The following is an 18,642-nucleotide window of genomic DNA, read 5'->3' as shown; positions in this document are numbered from 1 at the left end:
CGTGACAAATGGGCGATACCTTCCCCTGTGATTTACTGCCTCTGAAAATCCGCTAGAAGTCAGCTATGGACCAGTTCTGTCACCATGTACACAGTATCATGGTGGCTTAGTGGTTAAGTTGTGTAACCCACCCAAAGGAAGGCTGTTTGAATCCACCAGCGCTCTTTGTAAGGAAGAAAGGGCAGACTCCTCCCATGTGATTTACCCACCAGGGGGTCAACTATGAGTTAGGACTCTATGGAACACAACAATATAAGCTAATATATACATTTTCTATAGCCGTGGGACATTTTGGTGACACAGTTTCTCACAGTAAAGAACCCATTCAGTGGCTTTACTGGAGAATGACTCGCAGAGCTGCTTACTTAAATGTAAGGGTAATTCTCCTTTTCACATGGGGTCACTATTAGTTAGAATTTGGCTGAGAGCATCTGACAGCAGCAACAATAAGCAAACCAGTTACAGCTAATTATCAGAAAGCATTAATTGAGGCATCGTTAAACTGGCAGGGAGCACGAAGATGATGGCCATCGCCCCTGTCTGATAGCGCAGGGGACTCTGGAGGCCTGGCCACCGGAGCTCCATACAGGCTGCAAGAACCGCAGGCCTGGCGCTCGCTGATAAACTTGAGCCTTCCGGGTTCCCGTCCACGGAGATCGTCATTGGCTGCGCTCGGCACAGCTGACAGGCGGCGCGGGCGTGTGAGCTGCAAGGATGGCGGCCGCGGCGATGGTCCTACAAGAGACCCCCAGGTAGCCGCCGGCCCGGCCCCGACTGTCGCACTTGCAGATGTCCCCGCTGCCTGAAGTCTTGGCCCCAGACAGGCGGCGGGTGGGGCCTGGGGGGGGGCGGACAAGCCGGGCCCTGCGAACCCAGGCGGCGGGCGTGGCCGTGGGCGCCGGCGTAAGGGGGGGCAGTTCACCTTCTTGCCGGCTTGTGGGGTTCACTCTGCAAGTGGCAGCAAAGTAGGCGTGAAAGGTGGTTCTGTGTCCCGGGTCTCCAGATACGCGATCAGGACCCAGACGCTCCATTCAGTAGTTGTGTACCATCGAGGGTTGGAACTGATTCATCGTTGACCCTCTGGCGGATTTTCAGGGGCAGTAAATCGCACTGGAGGAGACTTTCTCCCCCAGTGACGCTTGGTAGATTAGAATTCCTTGGGATTTATAGCCTTGGACACTGCAGTGAAGGGCCAATTATGAACCATTTGCAACTCAGCAGTAATGAGTTGTTGATCCAGAGTTGAGTCAGGACTTCAGAAGAACCCAGGAAGAGGGGGAAATTTTTAAAACAACTCTTTTATTTTGGAAGATTCCTGTCCACTGTAGACACAAATAAATTATTTGTCCACGTATGATCCATATTCACACATCACCTACATTGTTGTTGCCGTCATGTTATGTGCCGTCTAGTCAGAACCAACTTATAGCTGAACCTCCGAGTTTTTCGAGGCTGTAATTTACATAGGAGGAGATTGCCCATCGTTTTCCCACCAAGCATCTGGTGGCTTCCACACAGCTGACTTTAGGTTGACAGTATACCTCCTTAGCACTGTCACCAGAGCTCCCTATACAAGTAATAATGCTATGTTCTTGTTGTGTACCATCAAGTCGGAACCAACCCATAGCTGACCTTCTAACAGGTTTTCAGAGGCACTTAATCAGGAGATTGTCTGTCTTTCTCTTGTGAAGCAGCTGGTGGATTTGAACAGCGTGCCTTTAAGATTGCAGCACAGCTTCTTACCAGTAGGCCACCAGAGCTCCAATAATGCTATATTAATTAGAAAAATATTCCATTTGGCCTTTGTTCCTTGGAAACCTATAGACAGTTCTACAGGCAAACTATCAGTTGGAATGCCCTGTGTTTGGTTTTTGGTTTGGTTAAATCAGGATAGAGTAGGTCTAGGTAGGAGTTTTCAACTGACATCAATAGCTAGCCAGGCTTTGGTAACTTTAACTTTTGCTTACTTTGCATAATTTTCTACTTCTGGCCATCTAAGATTTTGATAAAAACCTTCTCCTTTGAAATAAAATTAAGTAAAACTAGGTCCAACTTAATGAAAAATACCTATAGGGCAGGGTGGAGTTTTTAAGTCTGAAAATCTTTCTGGAAGCAGGCATCTTGATTTTTCTCTGAGAACTCACCCACTTCCAGGTAGCAGGATAGCAGTTAACAACTTAACCACAAGACTCCTCCTTAATAAAAAAATAAAAATAAAAAAATAATGTGGATAGCGAGCTTTGGTGGTAAGGAGTTCATTGCCAACCCAACAATAGTAACTTAGAATCCCCAAGCTGCTTAGTGGAAGAAAGATGGACAATCTCCTCCCATGTAATTTACAGCCTCTGACAACCCTCTGAAGGTCCATGTATATGTTGGTTCTGATTAGATGGCACATAACAACATAGGTTATATGTGGATATTGACTGTATACTGAAATATGTGAGCAGATATTTAAGTTGGGAAATAATTTCTTTTTGTCTGTATTTGGCAAGAGTCTTTCAGAAGACAGTTGTTTAAATTTTTCCCTCTTCCTGGACTCTTTTGTGTTCTGACCCATGTCCTGGGTCAAACTCAAACTCATTGTTGTGGAGTTGGAACTGACTCATAACTGACCCTTTGTTAGATTTCCAAGGCTGTAAATCTTAAGGGAAGAGATTGTCCACCTTTCTGTGGTGGAACCTCTGGTCAATTTGAATTAGCAGAGAAGCATAGCCTTTATATTAACAGTGCGACTCCCTACTGACTATACCACTTGGATACAACACACTGTATCAGTAAATCATATCCAGTATGTTGTTGATTGCTTTAAAGTTGAGCATGACTCAGAGTGACCCAATGCACAAAAGGCCTGAAACTCCTCTACAACTATCGACGTTTTTCAAAGTTCATAGAATCCGGAGGCATGCTATTTAGGAAGTGGATGCCGCTCCTGCTTCCAAACCTGTCATAGTATGTTACTGTTTTTATGTGCCATTTAGTTCCCTGCAACAGCTCTGAACCCTTCTGTGTCCCGAGCCAGTCTCATTAACTGCGATACACCAACCCCCATTGCCTGTTACTGTATCAATTAATTTCATCCTGGGTCTCACTCTCTTGCTCTGTCAGTCCACCCTTCCAAGTATGATGTCCTCCTCCAAGGACTGGTCTCTCCTGGCCACATGCCCAAAGTAAGTGAGATGGAGTTTCAAAATCCTGCCATCCAAGGAGAGACTTGGTTTCACCTTCTCCAAGACAGACCTATTTGATAGTCCCTGGTATGTTCACTCTTCTCCAGCACCACAACTCGAAGGCATCTATTCTGTCATCCTTAGTATGGTATATTGGAATTGTTCATATGACAATTTAAAGTTGAGTATAAAAATAGAAGTAAAATTTTAAATGGCATACTTAGTGATCTTAAATGATTTGTTTGTAACTTTTTAATTTTTTAATTCTTTTATTTGCCATGTAATATTCTTTTCCATTTTGTTTTTGGTGTAACTGTTCTCATCACCACTTCCTCCTCCCACCATTTCAGATTTTCACTTGATTTAAGTGGGTATCTGACTGCCTACCAATCCGTGAATATTCTCACTGAAAGAATGCAAGATTTAATTAGTCATTTGCTTTGCTTAAAAGAATGGGAAAACATTTCCAAATGGAATACACACACACACACACACACACACACACACATTTTAGCTAAAACAGTTAGTTTTGGAAGACATTTTCTTTTTTTTTTTTCAATGTTCAAAAGTGAGTTGCCTCTTTTGCTGTCAGGGTTGTTAAAATGAAAATTAATAGTACAAGTCACCTTGCAAAACTCATGTGAAGACTTTATGAATTTGTTTAGCATGAAAAAAGCAGTGTCGCTGATTAACACAATGGATATTGGAAGATTTCCACGGTTGCTCACCCGAATTCTTCAAAAACTTCATCTAAAGGTTTGTGTTTTTATATTTGTATACTTTGTAATGCTTATTCTTTACCCCATTGAAGCGGTATGTTTCTACATGAGGAAATATTTATGTAATTTCATGAGATGCCATCAAGTCCGCTCTGAGTTATAGTGACCCTTTGTACAAGCAGGCCTGAAGACTTGCGTGATCCTGCACTGTCATCACAATCTCTGTTGTGTTTAAGCTTATTGTTGCAGCTTCTGTGTCAGGTCAGCTTGTTGAGTAACTGAGTAGTCACGGCAGTCAACAGAGTTGCTTGACTGCTGTGTCATCACAGGAGAGTAGAGTAGGAGAGTAGAGATGAGAAGGTATGGTGGTTGAGAGGTGAAGCAATTGAGAAAAGAAATATGTGAATACAGTACTTTCCAGCCAAGAAAGATAATGAAGACAGACTTTTTAAAAAAACAGCTTCAAAGGGTATCCTATTATTGCCTCTTGTTGCCATAGGGGTGCTTATCAAATGAAATTTGCAGAGAATGTCAGGACCTGCCAGCTTTCTTTTGTGTTTTTTAAATTTGCCATGCTGGATTTTGCTTTGAAATACTGGGAATCAATTGTATGTTGTCTTGTTTTCGTTAGGTGTGGTTGACTTGGCTCAGACTCATAGCTACCCTTTGCAGCAGAAAGAATCCCTGGGTGATCCTCGACTATCCTCACTGTCTCAGATGCACTCATTGTGGTCGTCACTATGCCAGTCTCTCTTGGGGAGGGTCATCTTCTTTTTCTGGGACCCTCTGCTTTTTCCTGCATAATGTCTTTCTCAGGATTGGTTCCTATTGATATGAGATAAAGTACCACCAACCTTACCTTTAAGGAGCACTCAGACTATACTTCTTCCAGGATTGATTTATTTGTTATTTTGCCAGTTCATAGTAGACTGGTTCCTAGGAATCCGTAGTAGAAATAAATGTGGGAAATGGAAATAACATTGTTTTTGCTGTTGGTTTCTGTTGAGTTGAGGACAAAAGATGAACAGAACAACAGATCTGAATCCTGCCCTATCTTGTGCCATCTGTGACACACTTGAGCCTATTGCTACAGTCACTATGTTAATCCATCTTGTTGAAGTTCTCCCTCTCCGCCTTTGTTATGATAATGTCCCTTTCCAGGGAATAACCTATCCTTATAACATGCCTAAAATATGTGAGACAGAGTTTTTAAGGAGTGTTCTGACTATATTTCCTCCTGTTTGTTGGCCATTCCATAGGATATTCAGCACACTTCTGCAGGACCATCACTTAAAAGTATCGCTTCTTTTCTGTCATTCCCATTTATTGTTCAGGTCTCAAATGCACAAGAAGTGATTGAAAAACCATGGTTTGAATCAGAGGCACCTCAGTCTTTAAATGGACATCATTGCTTCTCAGTGTCTTGGAGAGATCTCTGACAGCAAACAATCTCATGTAGTATGGCACTTGATCTGCTAACTGCTGGTACTAAGGATGTTGATTGTGAATCAAAGTTAGATGAAATCATTGACTATTTCAATCCTTTCTCCATCTATCATAATGTTGCTCAGTGGTGAGGATTTTGGTTTTATGATGTTGAGGTGAAATCTATATTGACGACTATATAGTCTTTGGTCTTCAATAGCAAGCATTTCATGTACCTCCTCACTTTGAGTAAGAAGGATTTTTCTCTTCTTTTTTCATGATTGTGTGTAGATAGTTTTTAAAGTAGCTTAATGCTCAAGAAAAACTTTTTCGCTAGTTAAGCTAAACTCTGGTTTTAAGACCACTTCAGGCTACATTTATGGTATCAGGTTTAAAGATGATCTCTGAGCAGTAGTTTCAGGGCTTTATCCACCCTCTATAGCTACAGAAAATCTAGAGCCTATGAGAGTGTGAAATACCGTTCTGCATTTACACCCGTTTGATCATGATTTTCAAAATGGAGTCTTTTATCAAAGCATTCATAATGGTCGATGGAACACTCTCTGGTCTTCTGATCTCAACTCATTTATTTAGATAGTATATCATCATAGATGTGAAGACTATGACCTGATTCCAATTGTATGTGGAATTTAGGTGAATTCTTTAATCATATATTTTGAGAAAATAAATTTGTCCTCAAAAAAATGCAAAAAATTGGTTTTTAATGTGCTTTTTAAAAAGTAATGCCTTAAAGTTCAAAATACTTGTTATATTCTGTGCTGTATCACCAAGTCAATTCTGACTTACAGTGACCTTATGTGGAACAGAATAAACCACTAGTAGGTCCAGTGTCATCCTCCAAATGTTGCTATGTTCCATTTCATTGTTTTTCCACTATATTATTCCATCTTGTGGAAGGTCTTCCTCTTTTTTTTTGCCTACAACCTACCTTACCATACACGTTGTTCTTCTCCAGAGACTGGTCCCTCCTGAGAACATGTCCCAAGTAAATAAGATGAAATGTTGCTGTCTTTGCTTCTAAGGAGCATTCTGGTTGTACTTCAACACACATTTTCTTTCTGTTTCATTATTCTGATGGTCCATGGTATATCCAGTATTTTTCATCAACATCATAATTAAACCATCAAAATACCTAGGGTGCTTAAATTAAGAATTTTAATATTTTAAACTTCATAAATTATTTTGTGAATATATTTTTAAATAACTGAAATATCCCTTTGGTTAATTTCTGCCTCTGCTATCCATCCCCTCATTTCTTCATCCCCATGTTGGTTTCATCCTGTACTATTATTGATTGCAGAATTATTGAGTATCTCAATTGTGCAGCTTAAAGTAGCAATAAACATTATATTTCACAGATCCTGTATATCAAGAATAAGGAATGGTTTGATGGTGGTTTCTTTCAAGCTTTCTGTCAAATGTTGATTAGATTTGCTGTTAATCTTAGTCTGGGGTTGGAGGTTTCTTTCCAAGATGGCTAGCTAGTTCTGACTGCTAGTTGGAGGCTTTAGTTCCTGTCCACTTGCACCTTTTCTCAAGGCATGGCTGCTTCCAGATCCATTGATCTAAGAGAGCCAGAGTCTTGTGGTCACTGTCCCTTTTATGTATTAGCTTTGGATCACTTTTGCAGTATTCTGTTTGTTAGTGGGAAGATCTGGTGGCTGAGTTGTGAGGAGTTGCATTGCCAACCCAGAGTCACTCAGATTGAATGAACCAGCTCCTCTGTCAGAGCCAGATGAGCAGTCTTCCTGTGCAATTGTCTGCCTCCAAAGCCCGGCAGAAGGGTCTGCTCAGAGTCAGTTCTGACTCGAAGGCAGTGAGTTTGAGTTTGAGTATTTGTTAGTCTCTTGACTTCTTGACTGCTGGTACTAAGGGTGTTTATTGTGGATATAAGGAAGATTACAATGTTGTCTCTGTCTGTCATGATGTTGTCTGTTGGCCATACTGCAATGGGAAAATCTGTTGGTAGGGACCTCTCCAGAGTACTGAAGAGTAATGATGTAACTTGAAAGACTACGGAGTGCCTAATCAAAGCCATGGTGTTATCAGCTGCTTGCTATACATCTGAAAGTTGAGCTAATGATGACAGAAGAAGAATTGCGCCTTTGGTATTGGAGAAGAGTATTAAATATTACATGAACTGCCAACAGAACAAATGAAAAGATCTGTCCTGAAAAAAGAGAAACTAGTGGGCTCCTTTGAGGCAAGGAAGGTAAAACTCCATCTTACATACTTTGGACATGTTGTGAAGAGGGGCCAGATCTTGGAGAAGGACATCACAGTTGGAAAGGTGGAAGGTCAACAGAAGAGAGGAAGACCCACAACAAGATAGATGGACATGATGACTGTAACAATGGGCTTAAGTGTGTCAGAGATGGAAAGAATGGCACAGGACAGGAGAAGGTTCAGACAGGTCTGCTGTTCAAAGAGTTGCTTTGAGACATAGTTGATTGAAGGCACATAACAAGAATATTTGTTAGTAATAAGTCAGTGCTTCTGACTCATATTCATGGAATATGAAACTTGGCTTCATATTTTGAAAGGAGGAATTTGTAGACATGATAAAATCGCTATACTTTTTTAGAAATAGACTACTTTCAAATTGGCAAATATCCTACATCTCTTCTCATGCATTAATAAATACAAGTGTGCATATATAGAGAGGAGGTTTTTTTGGTTGTTGTTGATGTATTTTATGTAAGTGTCATCATACTGCATATATTGTTTTGCGACCTATGTTTTTCTCTGTGAAAGGAACAATGGAAACATGGGGAAGGCCAAATCTGACTTCTGCCTGCTTCATAAAGAGAACTGTCTCCATCAATAACATCCACATAATCAGACATGCCATCCCCCATGCTCCTGATCCTATTTCTATGAATCATTGGGCTCAGTGTCTGTTGCAAGTTGTCTCACAAACTTTACTTACAGTTGTAGGTTTATTAGGGAGATAAGTTAGGACATGGAAGAGGCAAAGAATATCATACACTGTAAATCCCAATTTAGTCCAGCAGTCCCAAGGTAGTTTAACAGCAAGACACAGTTTTTCAAGTAGTGAAAATCCAAGTTCGGTTCAGCAGCACAGATAAATTTATGGTTTCCCCAATCATCCAGCAAATTTTATCTCAGATCAGTTACTAGTCAACTTTTCCTTCAGTCACCCAGCAAGCAAAACCCTTAAGTATGGCTCCATCTATAGTGTTCCTCTGGTTATAGTTGTTTCATAGCAGTGTCACAGTCTCTTCACCCTCTTTCTACCACCATTTTTCACAGTGTGGGAAGTATTCTTTTCTATTGGTCCCACAGCTCTTGATGATTTGCAAGACTATGCATCTCCAGTTAAGGTAGTTGGAGATCATGTCCCCAGCAGAGGCTAATGCAATGGCTAAAAAAGCCAATTAAGGTTTCTGACACCACATTTACATACCACTATAATCAGAAATTATTGATGTCAGTACATACAGATTTTTCTTTTTAAGTGTTGTTCCCTTTCTGCCTGTGCACTGCAATTCTGATGGCACACAGTTCGAATCCATCAGCTGCTCTGCAGGTGAAAGAAGGGCAGTTTCCTCCTGTGTGATTAACTGCCTCTGAAATCCCGCTGGAGGATCAGCTAATGGTCGGTTCTGACTCGATGCCATACCACAACTTGCTTTCAAAATTTATAGAAATAATATCACTCACTTTGCATTTTAAGGTTAAATTTCTTCTATACTTATTTTATAAACCTATTCTTAATTTTTCTCCCATTGATGAGATAAATAATGTATCTCCTAGATATTATGGGTTGGTTTTGGTACATAGAAGTTTAACTCCTGCTGATGAGAAAGAAAAAGAGGGATTTAACTTGAATCTTTCTAATGCCAGAGCCATAGAGAGTTCTGGTGGCCTAGTAGTAAGGAGCCTCCCTGGCAACCCAAGGGTATGTGGGGTCTAATTCAGCAACTGTGCCATGAGAGAAAGAAGGTCAGTCTCTTTCTGTGTGACTTACTACCTCTAAAAACCTAATAGAGGTTCAGCTATGAGTTGATCCCAACTTTAGGGCACATAAAACCAACACCACTACTGCATAGGGACATAGTTGGAGCAAGTTATTGAAAAAAGACAAAAAAATTAATATCTGTGTGTGTATATATGTGTACCCACACACGTAAATAAATAAATAAAAATACTTGGAGTTCTGCTCTAAAGCTGTATTCCCTTGTATTATCACCTCTCCTTATCCAATACTGTATTGGTAGTCTTAGTGAAAGCAATAAGGCTAGAGAAGGGGGGGGAAAGGTATCCGGATTGGCAAAGAGGAGATAAAACTATCACTATATGCAGATGATATGATAATATACTTAGAAAACTCTATAAAGACTCAATGAGAAAACTGTTGGATATAGTTGACCAGTTCAGCAGAGTGGCACGATTTAGGTAAACATACAAAAATCAGTTGGATTCCTCTACAGGGACAAAGAGAATATAGAAATGGAGGTAAGAAAAACAATACCAATTACAATAGCTAACCACAAGATTAAATACTTAGGAACAAATCTAACTAGAGACATAAAAATCCTATATAAAGAAAATTATAAAACATTACTACAAGAAATATAGACCTGGAGAAATGAAAGAACATACTATGCTGATGGATAGGAAGAGTCAATATCATAAAAATGACAATTCTACAATGACAATCTACAAGTTCAGTGCAATCCCAGTTCAGATACCAATTCCATTCTTCAACAAGATGGAAAGGGCAATTTTCATTTTTACCTGGAATAGCAAGAGACCCCAAATAAGCAAAGCATTATTGAGAAAGAGAAACAAGTCAGAAGGCATCACACTTCCTGAGCTCAGATTCTACTACACATCCATGGTGGTCAAGACAGTATAGTACTGGTACAGCAATAGACACGTGGAATAAAATTGAGAACCCAGAAATCAGTTCATCTACCTATGGTCGACTGATTTTTGACAAAGAGTTGAGTTGATATCAGTTAAGTGAATGTGGCGATAGCCAAAAATTTGGCTTTTTTTTTTTTTTAGCCATTACAGTCAGCTCCCTCTGGTTTCCAGCTACCTTAATTGCAGACACATGGTCTTGCATATCAGCAGCATGGTCTTGTAAATCATCAATGGGCATGAGACTAAGATAAGAGAAAGAGTGTATTTACACACACACACACAGAGGCAAGACTTGAGATGGATAAGACTTGTGGCTGGCACTACTTGAAGTAGAGGAGAGCTGACCCTGTTGGCTTGACCCTAGTGATGGTGTTGGGCAGACTGTGACATTGTTATGGAGAAACTGGCAAGGTGTAAGCAGAAGAGCTCTGAGATAAAGGCTGCAATTAAAGGTGTTTGCTGTTGTTGCCAGATGATTGAAGGAGATGCTGACTTATAACAGCTCTAGGATAAACTTTGCCAGATGATTTGAATTTAACCGCTGAACTGAAATCAGATCCTGGACTAATTGAGGAATTGTGTTTTTGAATTTGGCCAAAAACTGGACTTGTATTGTGAGATGTTCTTTGCCTCCCCCATTCTCCAACTTCCTTCCCTAATAAACCCATTGTTGGTACCACAGTGGTGAATCTGCATGTTAGCAACGAATAAACTCAACTCTTCCTGTTGGTATAGCTCTAGAGGCACCATGGAGCTGGGCTATGGACTGTTTCTGCTATGGGGTGGTGAAAGAGTGTGCTGTTCTTACTCCTTCTTGCTCTTTCAGAGAGACGTTTATAGCACCGTGCTCCCATGGCCTGTTTTCTCCTCTTTGGATAGTAGGGGAATGATAGTCTATTTAAAAGTAGGTGTTGATAAAATTGGAAACCATATGCAGACAAGACCCACACCTCACACCATACACAAAAGCCAACTCATGGTGAATCAGGTACCTTGGAGTCAAACCAAAGACTATAAAATTAATTAGAGAAAAGCTAGAAAGAACTCTAGAAGCCCTAATCCATAGCATAAAAAGTCTTCTAGGCATACTGAAAAACCTCCAATAAGGAGAGAATAAAAATAGATGAATGGGACCTTCTAAGAATCAAATCCTATGCACATCAAAAACCTTCTCCGACAGGATAATATGGAAACCCACATACTGGCGAAAAATATTTACCAATAACATATCTGGTAAGGGACTTATATCTATAATTTATAGAATACTCAAGCACCTCAACGAGCAAAAGGTAAATGACTCAGTCACAAAATGGGCACAGGATGTGAATAGACCTGTCTTACTTTAAGAGTGTATAAATGATGCTGTGCTGTTATGATGGAGGGGAGAACATAAATTTTCTTCTGTGCTGCCTCACTTCAAACTATTTTAATATAGTACACTGGAAAATTCTTGAGATTGTCTCTTTAATATTTTAAAATTTTTGTAATTTTACTTTCCTCTGTAACCTTTATTCTATATGTTAGTAACTAAAGAGCTAATTTAGTTTGTTGTTGTTATGTGCCATCGAGTCACTTGCAACTCATTGCAACCCTGTGTACAACAGCTCAGAACTCTGCCCTATCCTGAGCTGACCTTATTGTCTCTGACACACCTGCCACCACTATCCTAGGCAGGGAGTCAGTCCACCTCATCGAGAGTCTTCCTCTCTTGCGCTATCCTTTTACTGTTCCAAGCATGATGTCCCTCTCCAGAGACTGGTTCCTTCTTGCAGCATGACCAAAGTATGTCAGACAGAGCTTCAGAATCCCTGCCTCCAAGGAGCAACCTGGTTTCCCCTTCTCCTGGATGAACTTGTTTGTTCTCCTAGCAGTCGATTTAGTACTCTTCTCCAACATTACAGTTCAAAAGCACCAATTCTCCTTCTGTCATCTTGACTCATTATCCAACTTTCTGATGCTTAGCAAGTAATTGTCAAGACTGGCCTGTATCAGGTGCACTTTAGTATCCAGACTGACATCGTTGCTCCTCAGTACCTTGGAGAGGTCCCTAACAGCAGACTTTCCTAGTGCAGTTCATCTTTTGATTTCCTGGCTGCTGGTGTTGATTGTGGAGTCAGACACAATGAAGCTGTTAAAAATCTCAATCGCTTTTATATTAAAAGGAAGCAGACTGACTGACTTAAAAATTAAATTCTAAATGTCATTTGGATTTACTGCAACATGTTAAGTGGCTATACAAAAGTAAAACTATTAATGCATTTCTCAGTGTTGAGAAAATCTGGTGTTGCATCTCACTATTTTTATAAAGAGGTATGGCTTGCATAGAAATTCTGCAGCTATTTAGAGCCAAACAATTCTCTTGAGGTAAGTAGATGCAATTGTACTTAAATGTTGAGTTCAGTTTTTTGTCAGACATTAAACAAGTAGCTAAAACTGGGAGTTCTGGTGTCTAGTTGTCATAAAATATGTGCTAGCTTTGTGTAGCTTTACTGGAACACCTGTGTGATTGTATGTTATTTTCTTAAGCCATCAAGGTAGGGACTCCTAGAATTTCTGAAGCTTCTGCTTTTTGCTATTGAAAGTTATCAGGAGGGAATATGTGGATAGAGTGTCCTTTTAAAATATTTAAACACTGTTCATACTTAATACTATCTTGAGATTACGAGGATTCTTCTGAAGATAAAAGAAAGGAGATTAAGCAGGAGTTATACTTGTATAGCTAACAATCTTCTTTCCCTCCTATATAAGCTTATCAAAGTGAGATATATGTAATTATTGTGTAAATCTTATAAAATACTGTAATTATAAAAATGATGTTACTTTGCTTTCCTAGTAAAACCACTTCTACTTTTGCAGAATTTACCAAAATGGAAATATGATTTTTTTATGTAACTTTTTAATTAGATTTAGGATTGTTGAGGACATGAACTGTCAGTCTTTATAGCACATAAAAGATACTAAGTAGTAGGGGAGCTCTGGTGGCCTAGTGGCAAGGAGCTGCAACTACAATCCCAGAGGCGCACGGTTCGAATCCACCAGTTCCTCTGCTGGGGAAGGAGGGACAATCTCCTCCTGTACCAATCAGATCTGATTTGACGGTACACACACACACACACACAAAAATAATAAAATAAAAATAAAAAAAAACAAGAACATTTAAAAAAAAAGATACTAAGTAGTTTTAAATGAATGAATAAAGACAGAAATTACTCTTAATCACTTAACATTTTAATCTCTAATATTTTTTGTAAGTTTCCTTTGTTTTGGTGTTTATTGCTTTTCAACCAACTGTGTTGTTGTTGTTATGTGCCCTTGAATCGCTATTGCCCTGTCTCTGACACACCCATCCCGATTACCCCAGTCACTGAAACAATCCACCTCATAGAGGGCCTTCCCCTCCTGCGCTGTCCCTCTACCCTCCCAAGCATGATGTCCTTCTCCAAGGACTGGTCTCTCCTTACAACATGTCCAAAGTATGTTAGACGGAGCCTCAGAATCAACTATAAGTTATAAAATATTGGCATTTAAAGTAAACTAATTTTATTTGGCAAATCTCAGAAATTTAATTGTGTTATGATTTTGAGATACTGAAACTTCTTTATTTCTTTTTTCTTTGTACATTTACTTTTTCTTTAAAATTCTCATTTCAGATATGAATAAACAAATCTTTTGTTATTATTGATAACAGATTGTTCTTTGTGTTTTAGACTGAGAGCAGTTTCAGTGAAGAAGAGGAAGAAAAACTTCAAGCTGCATTTTCTCTAGAGAAACAAGAACTTCACCTAATTCTTGAAACAATATCATACATTTTAGAACAGGTACTTCCTCCCAAACTTATATGATTTGCTTACCTCGTGTTTGTATTACTGTATAATTTGCTACAGTCTGCTTTTTAGGAAGAATGTGCAAGATGGATATTTTTATTATATTTTAATCAGAAATTGAAGTTTAATTTAAAAATTGTGTATGTAACTTTTCACACCACTGTAATATGCAAAGGAGTGCTGGTGATTGTGGTTGTTGTTAGGTGTTGTGGTGTAGAGTACAACTCCTAATGACTCCATGAACAGATCTGAACCCTGTCCTATCTGTGACATCTTCGTGCCACATCAGAGCCCATTGCAGCAGTCACCACGTCAATCCACTTGGTTGAGGGTCTTCCTCTCCTTTGTAGACCCTCTATCCTTCCAAGCATCATGTCTCTCTCCAAGGAATAGCCCCTCCTAGCAGTGTGCCCAAAGTATGTGAAGTGAAGCCTCATCATTATTGCCTCCAAAGAGCACTCCATCTGTATCATCTCCAAGACTATTTGTTTGTTCTTTTGGCCTTCCATGGGATGTTCAGTGCTCTTCTCCAACACCATAACTCAAAGGCATCAATTCTTCTTCTGTCATCCTTATTTATTGTCTCACTCTCAGATACATATCAGGTGATCAGAAAGACCATGGCCTGAATCAAGCACCCCTTTGTCCTCAAATATAATTTGGAGAGGTCCCTAACTGCAGATTTTCCCAGTGCATGTGTCTCCTTATTTCCTGACTACTGGTACCACAAGTGTTAATTGTGGATCCAAGTAAGATGAAGTTGTTGACAGTTTCAATCTTTTGTCCATCCATCACAGTCCAGTGGTAACAATCTTTCTTTGTTTGCTTGATCCTGAGATGCAAATCTATACCAAACCCTGGATTCCTAAGTCTTCTGCAACAAGTGGTTCAAGTTCTCCTTACTTTCAGCAAACAAGGTAGTGTCATCTTGAATCTCTCACTGTTCCTGATGCCACATTTCTACGTGTAGCTTCTCAAATAATTTGCTCAGCATACAGACTAAATAGGTATGGGGAGAAAATACAACTCTGATGCACACCCTTCTTAATTTTAAACCATGCAGTGTTTCCTTGCTCTTCACAGTGGCCTCCTGGTCCAGGTATAGGTTTTGCATGAGCACAATTACATGCTCTGGGACTCCCATTCTTCTCAATGTCAGCCTTAACTTGAAATGATCCACACAGTCAAATGCCTTTGCATAGTTAATAAAGCACAAAGCCATTCTTCTGGTATTCTTTATTTTCAGCCAAGATCTGTCTGACATTAGCAGTGATATCCTTGATGCCATGGCCTTTCTAAATCCTGCTTGAACTTGTGGCAACTCCTTGTCTATGTACTCTTTTAGCTATTTTTGAATGCTCTTAAGCAGTATTTTGATTGCATGTGATATTAATTTTACTATTTGATAGTTTCAACATCAGTCGATCACCCTTCTTGAGAATGGGAACAAATATGAACCTCTTTCAATCCATTGGCCAGACAAGTATCCCCCAAATTTTCTGGCATACATTGGTGCTGCTTCTGTTAATGGAAACAAGTCAACTGGTAACCCATCAATTCCTGGGGCCTTATTTTTTGCCAATGTGTTCAATACAGCTTTCACTTTTTCCATTGTCATTGGCTCTTGTTCATATGGTACCTCCTGAAATTTTTCAGTGTCAGTTTTTTTGGTACAGTGATTCTGTGTACTCCTTCCGTCTTCTTTTTTATGCTTTCTGGGTTATTCAGTATGTTGCTCATAGCATCTTTCAGTATTGTAATGAGGGATTTAAATTGTGTATATAATTGTTGTCACACACCATTGTAGTCTACAAAGGAGCACTACCTGAAATGTCAGTGATTCGAATCCACATAGCCGCTCTGCATTAGGAAGACCTAGTGATCTATTCCCATAAAGATGACAATTTAGAAAACATGATGGATTTTTAGTTTTCTGAGAGAACTCTGGTGGCCTAGTGGTAAGGGACTGCACTGCACTACTGAAGGCACATGGCTCAAATCCACCACCTCTTGTGTGGGAGAAAGATGGACATTCTTCCTCCCCTGTGACTAAACTGCCTCTGAAAACCTGCTAAAGGGTCATCTATGGGTCGATTCTGACTTGATGGTATATAACAACAGTAACAGCAACACTGTGGCTTCTACTGTGTCATATGTGCCACTATGACTTAATGGTTTTTAACAAGTACTGAACAACAACATTACATTTTACAAAGTTTTGATATTAAATAGCAAGGACAAAATATTTGACAATGTGATTCAACACTTTATTGACTTAAGACAGTTATAAAATATTTGATTTTGTTATTACTTGGTATAATAATTTAGAAAAAAGGAAAAATTTTGTATAAGGAAATGGTTGACAGATAATTTGAGGGATTTAACAAAAACGATAAGCAAAACATTTGAAAAAGAAATAATTAGAAGACCTTTTGAATACTGTTTCTTCCTCCTTCACAGCCGTTTTGTATCTTTTTTTCTCATATAAATTCATTGTTATTTATACACCTGTTAAAGTTCATCTCCTCCTCTTGCAGCCTTGACTTTTTTTAATATTTGCAGTTTCTCTTGTTTGGATTCCTGATATCCTTGACTCTTAATAGTACAGCATATTGCTTTTCTCTCATCATTTCATGGATGCCAGTTATATCCCTTTAACTAGATTTTGAATTTATGGCTTGCCAAGGCTATATTTTTTTTTTTTTACTTATAAGCCTAGCATATAGCTGGACATAAAATAGATCCTTTGTAAGTTTCTGTGGATTGATTAGTTATAATTTAGATGAAATAGTACTATAGATTGATGAATCATTTGAAAGGAATAGTTAATAGGCCAAGGACAAGTTGACAGCATCTACTACATACAGACAGTCTTACACAGATTACAGATCATAAAGGCTCTTATCATTGGTGGACCTCCGAAAGAAGAAAGGATAATGGCAATAAAAGAATAGCGCAGTATCTATTTTTAGAAAAGATGTTTCAGAATTATATGAAAAACAGAACTTCAGATGTCACTGCTAAAAGCCTTTGTAATATTTTAAATAACATGCTGTATAGGAGAACATATGTTATTGTTGTGTGCCATCAAGCCATTGCTGACCCTTTGGTGGGTTTTCAGAGGTTGCAAATCACAAGGAAAGAGATGTCCACCTTTTTCTCTTAAAGGGTGGATTCAATCCACATGCTGTTGGGTTGCCAGTGTAACTCCTTACCAACTAGGCCAGTCACTCAGTAGTCATTAAGAAGTTGGCAGATGAAGGCAATTAAAAATTATTTTTATTATGATTTAAGTGAAAATTTACAAAGTGTACTGTTGGGTTCCCACCCTTTATTCCTCCCAAAAAGGTAGTTTATTCTAGCATGCTGTAGAAAAGGAAACAGAATGGAAGAAGTGGAGAGCTAGCAGGAAAGCTAAACCCAAACTCCTCAGCATATTGTTTTTCACAGTCAATAATTAATTTGTATTTTGTTTCATAACAACAATTAAAATATACACAATGTCCGATTGTAATTTGCAAAAGTTGTTGTTATGTGTCGTCGAATCACCTTTGACTCATAGCGACAGCAGCCCTAAATCCTGCTCTAGCATTTGCCAGACTTATTGTCTCTGGCACACCTACCTCCATTACTCCAGTAACTGGCTCAATCCATCTCAACAAGAGTCTTCCTTTCTTACGCTGTTCTTCCACCCTCCCAAACATAATGTCCCTCTCCAAGGACTGGTTCCTCTTTGTAAAGTGTCCACAGTATGTCAGATGAAGTTTCAGAATCCCTGCCTCCACTCCAAGGAACAGACTGGTCTCACCCTCTCAAGAACGAACCTGTTTTTTTCTCCTAGCAGTCCGTGGTATATTCAGTACTTTTCTCCAGCATCTCTTTACCCTCTTTCATGATGCTACCAATTGGCCCAGAGGTAGGAATCTTTGTTTTCTTGTTGTTGAACTTCAGTTCATATTGAAGTCTGCAGTCTTTAACCTTCTGTAGCAAGTGCTTCAGGTCCTTCTCAGTTTCAGCAAGCAGGGTTGTATCATCTGCATAACACACTTTGCTGATGAGTCTTCCTCCAATCCTGATGCCACATTTCTCCTCATACAGCCTAGCCTCCCAGATAATCTGTTTAGCATCTAGATGAAGAAGATATGGAGATAGGACACATCCCTGGAGTACATCCTTCCCAATTTTGAATGATGCAGTGTTTCCTTGCTCTGTTTTGATGACTGCCTCCTAGTTCAAGTATAGGTTTTGTATAAGCACAATCAAATGTTCTGGGATTCCCATTCCTTTCAGAGTCAGCCACAGTTTGTTGTGATCCACACAGTCAAATGCCCTTTTGTAGTCAATCAAACACAGATACATATTCTTCTGTTACTTTCTGGTTTCAGCCAAGATCCATCTAACATTAGCTATAATATCCCTAGTACTATGGCCTCCTCTCAGCCCACCTGCACTTCAAGCAGTTTTCTGTTGATGTGCTGTTCCAAGTAGTTTTTTTTTTCTTCTTAAGCTTTATTTTTTTAAAATAATTTTAATGAGCATTTACAGAGATTTTGGATTTCCATTCATTCATTGCTGCACTTCTCTCCCCGC

General features: G+C 39.3%; 1 protein-coding gene across 1 annotated transcript in view; it reads left to right on the top strand.

The window, feature by feature from the left end:
- Positions 1 to 661: 661 nt before the first annotated feature.
- COMMD10 (COMM domain containing 10) overlaps positions 662 to 18,642 on the top strand; it is a 240,219-nt gene continuing 222,238 nt past the window's right edge. Inside the window, exons 1-3 of the mRNA XM_006886666.1 lie at positions 662 to 752; positions 3,836 to 3,926; positions 13,936 to 14,046. Coding sequence (XP_006886728.1) covers positions 715 to 752; positions 3,836 to 3,926; positions 13,936 to 14,046 — 240 coding nt within the window. The 5' untranslated portion in view covers positions 662 to 714. The remainder of the gene's footprint in view (positions 753 to 3,835; positions 3,927 to 13,935; positions 14,047 to 18,642) is intronic.

The sequence above is a fragment of the Elephantulus edwardii genome, unplaced genomic scaffold (genome assembly GCF_000299155.1).
Source record: "Elephantulus edwardii isolate Elephantulus edwardi_28Jun2011 unplaced genomic scaffold, EleEdw1.0 scaffold00050, whole genome shotgun sequence".
Lineage (NCBI taxonomy): Eukaryota > Metazoa > Chordata > Mammalia > Macroscelidea > Macroscelididae > Elephantulus > Elephantulus edwardii.
Note: the sequence above shows the minus strand (reverse complement) of the source record. Positions and strands in the feature narration are given on the sequence as shown.